General features: G+C 40.1%; 1 protein-coding gene across 2 annotated transcripts in view; it reads right to left on the minus strand.

The window, feature by feature from the left end:
• Positions 1-12,765, minus strand: part of LOC120545595 (ephrin type-A receptor 5) — a 74,828-nt gene that overhangs the window by 17,868 nt on the left and 44,195 nt on the right. The window contains exons 6-13 of one of the 2 annotated variants that reach the window (XM_039780095.1): positions 11,755-11,879; positions 9,938-10,027; positions 9,113-9,182; positions 8,869-8,971; positions 5,674-5,741; positions 4,177-4,302; positions 2,903-3,088; positions 2,280-2,341 (exon numbers count right to left, since the gene is read on the minus strand). In XM_039780095.1, coding sequence (XP_039636029.1) covers positions 2,280-2,341; positions 2,903-3,088; positions 4,177-4,302; positions 5,674-5,741; positions 8,869-8,971; positions 9,113-9,182; positions 9,938-10,027; positions 11,755-11,879 — 830 coding nt within the window. Of the gene's footprint in view, positions 1-2,279; positions 2,342-2,902; positions 3,089-4,176; positions 4,303-5,673; positions 5,742-8,868; positions 8,972-9,112; positions 9,183-9,937; positions 10,028-10,269; positions 10,369-11,754; positions 11,880-12,765 lie in introns of those variants that run through there. The other variant, XM_039780096.1, reaches the window with a different exon arrangement.

The following is a 12,765-nucleotide window of genomic DNA, read 5'->3' on the forward strand; positions in this document are numbered from 1 at the left end:
GAGAGTCGGGTGTGAGATGCTAGTCGTGGCTAATGTAGCCTTGAGCCGCTAGCCTCAAACAGAGATCAGAAGTGGGCTTCAGAGGTCTTGTAAGCCCACTTCTTTATACTTCACACACCCAGATTTGTTTCATGAACAAACGTGTAGTACCCACCTCCAACCGATGCTGACTCAAGTGACAACAAGTTAACTTTTCCTGCTACAGATTTCCCACCGTGGTCAGAAAGCACAGGGGAGACACATTGCTTCTCTCACTATGCCTCTAGGGTCGCTACTCGCTCCGAAGCTAATCCAAGTCACTCGCCCACTCTCTCTACCACACACTTCACACACGTGCCGGTCCTGCTATTCTCTTAAAGAGTTCGACGCACTACCAACGCACAATTTTAAACATCAGGCCACTTACGTAGGCTACAGCAAAAGCTCGGCATGGAGCCTCCGCAGAACCATAAATCACGCTTTAGTTTTCACCCAATGACAGCTCTCTCTGACTGTTAGTTCAAGCATGCACTTCCTCCATTCCAAATGTAAAAGTTCTAACTTTCCCCTCATCAACAGCAGACTTGTGCCTCTCTTAGTCCTTCTCCGCTCTTGGATTTCAACAGTTTCCATCACTCCTACAACTACTTTCCCCATCCATTCGCAGCAGCAGAACATCCCACTTAAATGTGAAATAAGATGTTAAGCCAAAGATGTGAGTTATGAGCCTTGTACTGCATTGTCCATAGCTGTGACCCTTAATCCTGGAGCCAGTCCAGCCCCTGGTTTCTCTCATGGCTGTGTTACTTATACCGGCCTCAGTACAGCAGCCATCCATGTAATTACTTCACAGGGTTGTCTGTGCTGTTCCGCCTGCTGGTCTCCCAGCTCCTCTGCCTGCCTTTGCCATCCCGAATTACTCCCCAAGGCACACAGCGCAGCAGTTTGCACTGACCACAGCCCTGTAGCACATCATTACTCTGTCTTTTGTCTCACAGCACCATTCTATTCCACTATATGATATGACCGGTTGCTCCCTGTTCAGGGAATTCGCTTTGTTTTATGTAACGTTAGCACCGCTCCACATAGCGCTCTAGGATACTCCAGCAGTAGCTGTTGTTATAGCAACAAAAGACGCTCACGGTTGCTTTTCGAACCAAAATGCAAAGTGTAAACATAGCCTTAGGAGAACATCTTGTTCAGGTAAAGAGTATATTTCCAGTCTGCCTATCTAGCACACCTCCAAACACCACCACATTATTCTCATCATTCCCAAATTTCCATAATTGCGGTTCTGAAATATGCCTTTACCGTCATGCAATTGTACGACCTTATTTCTCTCACCTCTCCATTAGCCATCTGGTGCGGGAGTTTACTCCTTTTTTCATGCAGGATTTAGCCTTGTCCGCCAACTGAGCATCTTGCCATTGTAACCAGTGGGTAGACTTAAGTGCTCTGGAGAGGGATCACTTAATTCAGAGGTTTGCCAGCCTTCATTATAGTCCTCATTCTCCTCTCAGTCAAGTCCAAATTGTCTAGACAGTACAGACGTGATTCTAGCCCTGAGTGCTCAGATGTCTTTTTATTTATTTTTTCTGGCATAGTGATCTGTCTCACAGTCGGGGCAAGTAAACATTTCAAAAATTGTAGAGTAAGTTTTGAAATCTGCATCCTGTAGACTGTCTGGGCTCCTGTGATTATCCATCTTTACATTGTTCACATTCAGACATGTTGCACAACACCGGCAAGAATTGTTCACAAACAATTATAACTATCACATATTCTTCTTTAGTTCATTTCTGCTTGAATGCGTAGAATGATGAGGCATTAGATTGGAATAATGATAGCTTCGATGGACATATTCCCCCACAGTGGCGTATCTTCACCACAAATCGCTCTCATAAATGTATTTTCCTTTTTTAGAGGATTGAATGTTTTTCCACCCCTGTGGTAATTGTCCTCCCAATTTGGCCTATCAGCAAGGGGCTCTACAATCCTGCCCATTTGCCACTTACAGACCAACATTGATCTAAGTCTAAGAGCCAACCCCACTTCGTTTTCATACACCACAAACAATTCCTTTTGATTGATTCTTGAGAATTAATGGTGGTTTTCCTTACCCTCATCCTTTTCTTTCCCTACATTTTACTCTCCATCATCCTCTTTATCCACTGTCTACTACCTATAATTATCATCCTACTCTTTCGCATACTCTTCCTCCCCATCACCTTATAATCATTCACTTCCGTCTCCCTGTTTTCACCTCTGTTATGCATTCTTGTCCCCCTCTGTCCTCCTACCTTGAGGAACGTGTCCAGTGATCCATTCTCCATGTATTCAGTGATGATCATCACAGGCTTGCCTGAGAAGCACAATATGAGAACATACTTCACTACAAAAATAGTAATACATTTATGTGTATTTGTATTCTTTTCAGTGTATTTGTATTCTTTTCAGACTCTTCTGTAATTAATTATATTGGCTGAATAGCAGATTGGCAATATTGGAGCTTTCTGAAATATATTCAGTTTAATTTTGTTATCACTGTACGACTTGCTATAAGCCATAAACGGTATGTACGAGTCAGAAAAAGGTCAACTCAAAAGTGCAACTGAGCTTGATAAACCACAGTTGAAGCTGTCAAAACACATCTGAACCTGACTGATGAAGAACAGCTGAATCTGATGGATGCTGAAAAACCCTGTCAGCTTATAGACTGAAGAAACCAGAGCAGAGTCTGACAAGTTAAGCTTGAGATTCAGTCAACATCAACACAGTGCAACTGACATATGAGAAGTCCCAGTATTCGGCATTGTGACATATTTTTTTTTTTTTTTTTTTTTTAAACATGCAGGGTGAATCTTCCATGAAGCAAAACAAAGTGTGTAAAGTCTGACTAGAAACAGACGTGCTGATGACTCACTCTTGGTGACCACGCCCTCCAGACGGATGATGTTTGGGTGGTTAAACTGGCCCATGATCGACGCCTCCCACAGGAAGTCTCGTCTCTGCTGCTCCGTGTAGCCCGCTTTCAAGGTCTTTATGGCAACCTGGATCTCTCTTTTCCCAGGCAACCTCAACGGTCCGCTGCACACCTCGCCAAACTCCCCTGAGCCAAAGAGACAAAGCTTGGCCTCAACATTTCAGATCACCTTTATCACCACCTTTAAGTCTTTGATAGTGACATAGTAAATCAAATTATTCTCCTGACATTCCTTACAAATTTCAAGACACTACTACTACTACTTTTGGATGTAAAAGTATATAATAGTTGTGGAGAAAGAGAACACCTCTAAAGAAACGCCAAATTAGACGAATTTAGGAGTTCTTCACAGAACCCAAATAGAACAGCAAAAATAAAACCTACATAAGGAAACATTCAAAAACGGATTTTTCTTCTGTTATTTAACTCCTCTACCAATTGCAATGCATTTTCTTATGTTGTTTAGGATCAGTGTTGCAATGCAACCAAATGTTTGACCTATAAAAGCATCACTCAACTCACTTCACTATCACACCAGATAGGAACCTAAACAACCATGAGTGTTATACCTAAGGGCCTATTTCACTGTTGCACAGTTAGAAAGCCTGGGAAGCTCACAAATGTTACAAATCAACATGTTTGTCATCAGGACACAAACACCATTTATAGCAGCGAGAGCGTTTTTTTTTAGCATAGTGTTTGACTTAACTCACTGTGTGTAAACGTGCGTCTGTACAAGGATGTGCAATTATGAATGTGACCGGTTTATGCAGGTTGAAGAAAAAATGACGCCCTGTTGTAGAGGTAATGAGAAAATGGTTGAATTCTAAACATGACACAATTAGGCTAGACTCATTGCTGTTATTACTGTTCATTTAGTGTGTGTACCGGTATTGTTTGAAATTCAGCTGTTACAGGATGAGAGTATTTGTACCTGAGCATGCTTGACTGAACAGGTTCCCTTCAAAACAAACAATAATGTATTCTGTGATACATTATTCTGGAAAAATCAGCCCCAAACGGACGCTCAGAATATGAATCAGAGCATCTGTAAGACACACACACACACACACACACACACACACACACACACACACACACACACACACACACACACACACACACACACACACACACACACACACACACACACACACACACACACACACACACACACACACACACACACACACACACACACCGAGTTGACTCACCTGCTCCGATGATCCTCTCTATGGAGATGAACGAGACGTCGATCTCCTGAGCAAATTCATGCACCGCCTGGTTGGGATCTTCATAGGTGAGGGGGTCAATATAAGTGCGCACCCCAGGGAACTTTACTGCAGACACACATGCCATCATTACCATTTAGATGTAATTTACCATCATTAACATTTATTCAGGCTTGTATCCACTATACATACATGCATACATACATACATAGATACATAGATACATAGATAACAATGTAAATGTATTAGGCCGTTGCAGGAAATGTTGCAAATCCAGGAGCAGGAATTACTAGCAATTTTGATCAATGTCAAGTAGTGGCTTGATTTCAGTTTGTCATGTACATTTCCAGAAAATGTATTATATTATGACATGACTACATAAGATGTATAATGTTATAGTTTCTATTAAGGCTGGGCGATAGGGAGAATATCAGATATCACGATATTCTTGACCAAATACCTCGATATCGATATTGTGGTGATATTCTAGGGTTGACAATTGGTGCTTTAACAAAATATCTAATATATACTTAGATTTTAGATAAATAATCATCAGTAATGTGGACATAATGTCTAAGTGGGGAAAAGGCAAATAATAGAACAGCTACAACAGGTACATCACTTTACTGTAATGCATCCTTTAAAACCAGTAAAAGACAACACTTATGTCATATCACAATATTACGATATCCAAAATCTAAGACGATACCTAGTCTCATATCACAATATCGATATAATATCGATCTACTGCCCAGCCCTAGTTTCTATCCATATTTCATACCCTTTATCAATTTTATTTCTGCCTTTTTATATTGTTATGGTAGTGATTTAGAACATGCTCTGAACTCCTGAAGCCCTTATGCTTATTCTACCTTTTAAAAAAACATGACTTCAACTGAAGGTACAGTACTACCTACAAAACTGCATCTAGAGCAAAATAAAATGATTGATTCATTTAATTATCCCCAAAACAAGTCACTTTATGTGGGCATGATATGTAATTAACGTTCATTTTAAATATGAATCATATGACAGTGTACCACACATACTGGCACTGTGGGATTTTTTTCCTGATGTACGGTCATGGTCGGCTCTGAAGCCAGCAGATGGATGGCAGGATACAATGCCAGAAATGTTGCCAAATATATTAAGCTGTCACGGGCTATTAATCATAGCTTTTGTGTGTCCTGTGCCAACATGGCTGCCATAGATCTGGTCTGTTATTTAAAGAATAGCTCCTGGTACAAAACACTGTCAACTGCGCGCACACACACACACACACAGTGACGGACAAACTGATACAGACATGACCGCTGTTTGAACCCTCTACAGTACATGTAGTGGAACTGTACCACCCACACTCCACACACACACACACACACACACACACACACACACACACACACACACACACACACACACACACACACACACACACACACACACACACACAGAATTAGTTTGGATTTGTTAACTTACTGTGACCGTTGTGGAAGTGCATCTTCTCCTCTTCCGGGTCCTGCTTTGCTTTGCTGTAGCCACACCGCCTGAGGGAGGGGACACACAAACACATCGGAATAAATGCCATGTCACAGTATTGTTTTTGTGCACATGTAAAAGCATTGACTGGTGTTTTTTTTTTTTTTTTTTTTTTTCATGGCATCAGTGGCACATTTACAGGGGGGTAGACAAAACAATGGTAACACCTCATGGAAAAGGACTAATTATTTCAACTTACTCTGCTTAAAAAGGTCCGCAGTTCAGTTTCAGTCTTTTTTTTTTTAGCATCATGTAGCAATTACTGTATATAATTTTCTTACATACATTCCCAAATTCTAGTACAAGATAGCACAAAATACTGTACGCTCTTATGCATTTTATGTACTGTATATCTGAGCAAACCGTGTCATTACCACTCCGAGAGAACAAAGGGTAGCAAACAGAGATCCCAGTGAAGATATCACAAAATGGCCCAGCCACAGAGAAGCAAATCCTGGCCAACACACAGCATGACCACACTTGGATCTAAGTGCAACCTAAGCTTTTTATTTCCTCTGCTAAGTTACGATTCAAGGTTGCTGAACATGCTGAAAAATAGCAGCCTTTTAGACATTAGCAAAGGAGTGCAGTTTTCAAATACTATCATTTTCCAAGAAAGCCCTTGTCAACAGATCAACTCTGCCTTTTGGCAGAGGAGAGAGCAGTCTTGCGCTTTTTGTGTCTCGCCTGATGAATAGGCCAAAACCTGTATTTGTTTGTTTGATGTGTGTGTCTGTGTGCTCAAAGCTTCTGCATTTCAATATTTAGACAAGCAGCATCAGAGATAAACAGGAGGATTGCTTTTTAAACTTAATCCGACACGCAAACATACACACATGCAAACATATGACACTAACAGAACGGACACAGGGCGGCACTCAAAATGAGGTAAATGCATTGCTTTACTAGGCCTGTCGCAATATGCGATAAATCAATTAATCGCATGATAATAAAAATGAGCTGGATTATTTTTAAATGGAAATTATCGTGGCGGGAAAAATTTCCATTTTATTCATCGTTTTTGGTTGCGTTTGGTTTTTATTCCAGTGCATTTTTTTGTTAACAGAGACTGAGAGTCCATTTTATTTATTGTTTTTGGTTGTTTTGTTCATTTATTGTGGATATTTAAAATGTCTTCCAGTTCCAGTGTTAAATATTCTTTAGAAATAAAAGTTTATTGATCTTTGAAAAGGTGTACCTGCATTATTATGCCTTTATCATTATATTAGATGAAAATGGTCTCAGAACGACAATATTATCGTTTATCGCAATCATTTCTGGGACAATTTATCGTCCAGCAAAATTTGTTATCGTGACAGGCCTATGCTTTACGTTATTGCGTTTGTAAAAAACAAGAGTCAACCAAAATGTTTTAGATGCCACAGTTTTCCTTATTTTTCAGTTCTTGAAGACAAAAAGCCCAAGTGTACACACACACACACACACACACACACACACACACACACACACACACACACACACACACACACACACACACACACACACACACACACGGGTCATGTCCAAGTCTTTCCCATCAGGGCTCTCTTTAGCACAGCCAGGCTTGGCTGTAGGGGTTTGGTACGGGCAGCTGGATAGTGTGGGGGAGGGGATTCTGTGTTTATGTGTGTCTGTGTTTTGTCCATGTGTGTGTGCCTGAGGGTGTTGAGTTTGCCGGATCTGTTGAGTCAAGGGGTTTGAGCATGCCCGTGCCCCATTGGCTCTCCAACTTCCTACATGTGTGCGCCTGTGTGTGTGTGTGTGTGTGTGTGTGCGTGTGTGTTTACCCATGCGTACATGCACCCCCACATATGTGTGTGTGTCTACATACATGTGTGCTGTGTTCGGATGTCTATTCATGCGTGTAAAGTCTGGAGGGTCATGCAGGCGCAGGGGAAGGGGATGCAGTAGTTGGAGGGTGTTGTGGTGCTTGTGTTCCAAATCCATCTCTGGAAAATTTGGCATTCCTTCATCTCTCCTCCCCCACACAAAACCAGAGCGATCCTCATCCCTGATCGGCTAAACCAAAATCACCGCTGCTTCTTTCTGATTTGTTTTTTAATCCGTGAACCTTACCAGAGCCTCCGCTGATTCAAAAAAGTAGTAAGTAAATTACTAAATTATGGCCTTACAGTTAAAGGGACGGAGAGCTTAGTGAATGAATGAATGAACGAGCAGCAGAATGTGTGTATGGATGAAAAAAATGAATGAACAGATTCATAAGATCAATAATACAAAACGCATGTATGGAGAGATGGGCGGATGTACAGACCATCAGAACATGCATGTGAATCTGATTTCAGAGGCTGAGCTTTGTCAAACTGCCCTCAGCTTTGTTAATTATGGTTCAGGACAGGCATTTGGACATGCGTAGCTGGTAATTAACTTAATTAGATACATATCATAGAAAAATGTGGTTAAGAAAGTGCCAGAGTTCAATTGACTTTTGCAGATAAATAAAAGGGACTTTTAAGGACATGAGATCATGTGAGGATTCTCAACACGGTTTACTACTCTGGCCAGTGATTATGTGCTTTGCATGTGTTTGAAAGCTTCCATTGCTATATACAGAATTTGCATTCATGTATGTTGTCAGTGTGCATGTGTGAAAAAGATATCAGAAAATTGATTCTACCAATTCCAAGACAAGGTAGTATGAGAGCGGAGGCATGAAGATGCAACATTAATGCAGTGTGTCACGTATGGAGTGCTGAATGCGGATGTATAACAGGCAACAAAGTTGGGTCACCACCACACTTGAGGAGGCCTGTATGCATCAGCCCTAAAGCTATAACCTAAAAAGCAACCCCTTAATCCTGACCTATTACAAATCTCTAACCTCAAGCCATCTATCTAATCCCTTAATGCTGCTCTAACGCAGACGTATCTGGGTCACAAATGAGATTTGGTATTTGGTCATTTTTGTTAGTCAGCAATAGGTCAGAGGAGGACAAGAGGATGTCCTCTGACTAAGCTAACATACAGTATATCCACATATTCACACATGTACATTACTGCTGTGCTGTACAAAACATACAAACTGTGTTTAGAAAGTTTCACACTCTGACCAGCCTCTCTCATGTGTGTGGCCATTCAATATAAGTTAATGTGCTTCCACCTGCACACGCGTCTTACCGTCCGCTGAGCAGGAATCCAGCGACTACCGCCAGGAGGACCAGAGCCAACGTGATGGCCACCGCTACTATCGAAGCCTGAGCACGCTCGCTGGTCGCAGTTACTGCCAAAGAAAAAAGGTGGGATTAGACACAAATAGTACACACACAAAAGCACACCTGGCATCTGCTGTTGATGCAGCCTCCAAAAAGCAGGTGGGAGTCACGTACAACTTGTATGCTCACGCTCTCTCTCTTGTACTCACAGTAAGGGCTGGTCTGGAACTCAAAACGTCGGCTAAATGCGCCATAGCCTGCTGAGGTCCTGGCTCGCACCTGGAATGCAACATATCCAAATCTATCACATCTACAGTAAATATAACCACTGGTGGAATGTAACTAAGTACATTTACCCAAGTACTGTAAATAAGTACACATTTGAGGTACTTGTACTTTACTTGAGTCTTTTTCTTTTCATGCCGATTTCTACTTCTACTGCGTTACATTACACTTTACATTTTACTCCACTACATTCATCTGACAGCTTTATTTACTTTACAAATTAAGATTGTTGCACACAAAACACATGCAATTTATAAAGATACGAAGTTTTATTATAAATTTAACTACCCAACAATATATAGGCCTACAAGTGCAGCTGAATTGATTAGATGATTAAACACTTAGTTGATTGAAAGAACAGTTTGAATCGTTTCCAGTTTCTGAAATGTGAGGATTTCTCTGCATTGAGTACTTTTACTTTTAATACTTAAAGTACATTTGATGATACTTACATACTTCTACTTAAGTAACATTTTCAATGCAGGACTTTTACTTGTAACAGAGTATCTTTTACAGTGTGGTATTAATACTTGTACTCAAAAAAAAAAAAAAAAAAAAAAAAGATCTGAATATTTCTTCCACCACTGAATATACCACCATATTGTTTTTTATACATTCATTTGTGTTACATCTTTCTAATTGTTTATTCTCCTTTTTCTCATCTCAGACTACACTAAAGTGCTTTTTGTCGTCAAATTGTTTTATTATGACGGTCTTTAAATTATTTATTTTTTTGACCCATGTCTGACCTGGAAGATGTAGGCTGAAGAGGGCTTCAGTCCTTCCACCACCATCTCAGTCTCCTTGGACTTTATAATAGTGTAACTGGAGTCCTGCTCCTGTTGGAGAAAGGGGAAAGGGGATTATTGTAATTCATTCACTAGTCTTATATGTGTTTTTGTAGCTTTGATTATTTGCTGTTGCAGATTTTGCATTTGTGTCGTCTTGCCTGCTCATTTTTTTCCCAGCAACCTGTAGTGTGTGTGTGTGTGTGTGTGTGTGTGTTTAAGTGCGTGAGTTTAAGGATCAGTTTCTCAACTGTAACCACATCAGGTTTAAAACACAGCTAAATGCCCTCTCCATTAGCCAGAAGCCATTAGCTAACCACTGACCACAAACCCTGCTCTGCTCTCCTGTATACCTTTATTCTGACCTTCCCAGAAAAGACGACATCAGAGGACTAAAGAGAGAAAAGAGGAAGGGCACAGGAACAATGAGCTGAATAGAAGCATCAAATTGCTGTCTCTACCCAAGTCCAACTTAAAAAAAGGATGAAAGGCCACTTCAGTAAAAATAAAGCACAAGGCAAATCTCCATTGGAATTGGAAAAATTCTGAAATGCATGAAATATACATTTCATTTGGAAGTAAAATTTTAACCAGTAACCAACTTAATATACAACTAAGTATACCGATGTCATGTGGTACTGGCTTTAGCTCAACACATTGATGGTTGTATATAATTACATTCATTTGCATTTAGGTGAGCATAGCATTGACAAAATAAACACAAATTAAAAAGAGACTTGAGTCAATATGTGTTAAAGGACAATTCCGGCACAAAATGAGCCTAGGGGTTAGTAACATATGTGTACCGAGTCGAACTTTCTCTGGGATCTGTTTTCATGCTAGTCGAATGTGTCTCTAGCTTTAAACAAGCTCCGCAAACCGGTGGTTAGCTGCTAACGCTAGCTTTCGGGGCAGATGGTAAGTCGCTATTTTATACCACTAGGCTGAAAATAGCACCACACTTCAACGGTAGCATAATGAGGGTCCCTACATGTAAACCGAAGCATTGAGAACTTTGTACGTGTACAGACAGTTTATTAAAAAGATAGATTATAAAGACAGTAGCGTTCATGTTTACATGAGGGCGCCATCTTGGAAAACATGAGCAGTCGAATCACGAACGCTGTGTTTGAGCCATGTTATTTTTCTTTATAATCTATCTTTTTAATAAACTGTCTGTACACTTACAAAGTGCTCAATGCTTCAGTTTACATGTAGGGACTCTCATGCTACCGTTGAAGTGTGGTCCCAGAGAGCGTTCGACTCGGTACACATATGTTATTAACCCCTAGGTTCATTTTGCACCGGAATTGTCCTTTAACTTTAATGGATCTTATAATAAAATAATGAAACATTTTATAATGCAGCATTTGTTAAAAGCGATGTGGTAATTAACAGTAAAAGTAAATCAGTATTATTATAGCTAACCCTAACCCTAACATTATTTGTCAATATATGTGGTATACTTTACATAAAATAAACTTAAGCATAAGAGTGCATGCAAAATGCATTTCCCAGGGACAAGGAATGCAAATTAGCCTAAGGCTAGAAGTCCCATATACATTGCATCGGTTACACTTTAGATGTATCAATGCCAATATGTACTGTCCCTGACAAATAAACAGATAGAATAAAAATAAATAAATAAATCAATACCTCTGTGTAACATATGTACAATATGAGCTTTAAAAAGGTACTCAGAAACCACAGAGGCCAAAGGTCAGTGGACAGAGACACAGAGCTTTGTATAATAGAAGACAAACTTGGATTATTTTTACCTTTTCAAAATACTTGATCTCGTACTCCAGGATGATGCCGTTGGGACGATCAGGCTCTGCCCAAGAAAGGGCGATGTTGCTTTTGTCCGTATGGCCTTTTCTCACCACACTCACTGGGGACGGTGCTACACACACACACGCACACACACACACACACAATTTCATTTTTGCTTGACTAGTAAAATGCAGCAGTTTAATATGATCCAACACAGTGCATCGTTTTAATTCCAGTATTTAACATGACTGTCATAACATCCTAATAAACATGATGTTTAAACACAAGAGAAATTGTGCCAAAGTCATAAAATCGGTTGGTTAACATCCCTCTTTTGATGACACCTCATCCTTTGAGGTTTACATGCGCGGAGCTAATTGTATTGCTTGCTATAATTTGTTGTACATTATGAAATATTAAACTGAAGCTGAAACATCAAAGAACTTATTCACAAAAAAAAGACCACTTTAAACATGGTGGTGAAAAAAGGGAGTTTACTATATTAGAATTTACACTGTGACGTGATGTTACTTCTGTCATGCTGGGTGAAGAAAAACTAAATCTGCCATTTTTTACAACATATTTTCTCCAGAGTTTCTTCTTTGGAATTTAAGTTTGTTAGTTACCAATGTTCCTCTGAGGTTATTTGGCGCAGTCCATTGAGCTTTAACTCAACTACTGAGATTATTTCTGGTTCCAAAGCAGCTCTGCCTGCCTCTGCAATCTGGCAGCACCTGTGCCTAATTAAACTATCCCTTTATCTTGCTATTCAGTAGACACTGGCAGAGAAGCCCAAGAAGTCAACTATGACTCTACACATCTGGCACACGGCTTTTAGTCTACCAAGTGTGTCTGTCTGCAGATTTCAAAAGCAATATTTATCGCAGGAGAAACTTTCTTTAGCCTTTACAGTGTTTGTTTTTGGCTTTTGCAAAGTTTCCATTTCCATTATAAGATTTTGGGTAACTTATTCTGTAAGTTTTGAAGTCAAGTGAGCTCAGACGTGAGCGTTTGTC

Source organism: Perca fluviatilis, chromosome 17 (assembly GCF_010015445.1).
Source record: "Perca fluviatilis chromosome 17, GENO_Pfluv_1.0, whole genome shotgun sequence".
Classification (NCBI taxonomy): domain Eukaryota; kingdom Metazoa; phylum Chordata; class Actinopteri; order Perciformes; family Percidae; genus Perca; species Perca fluviatilis.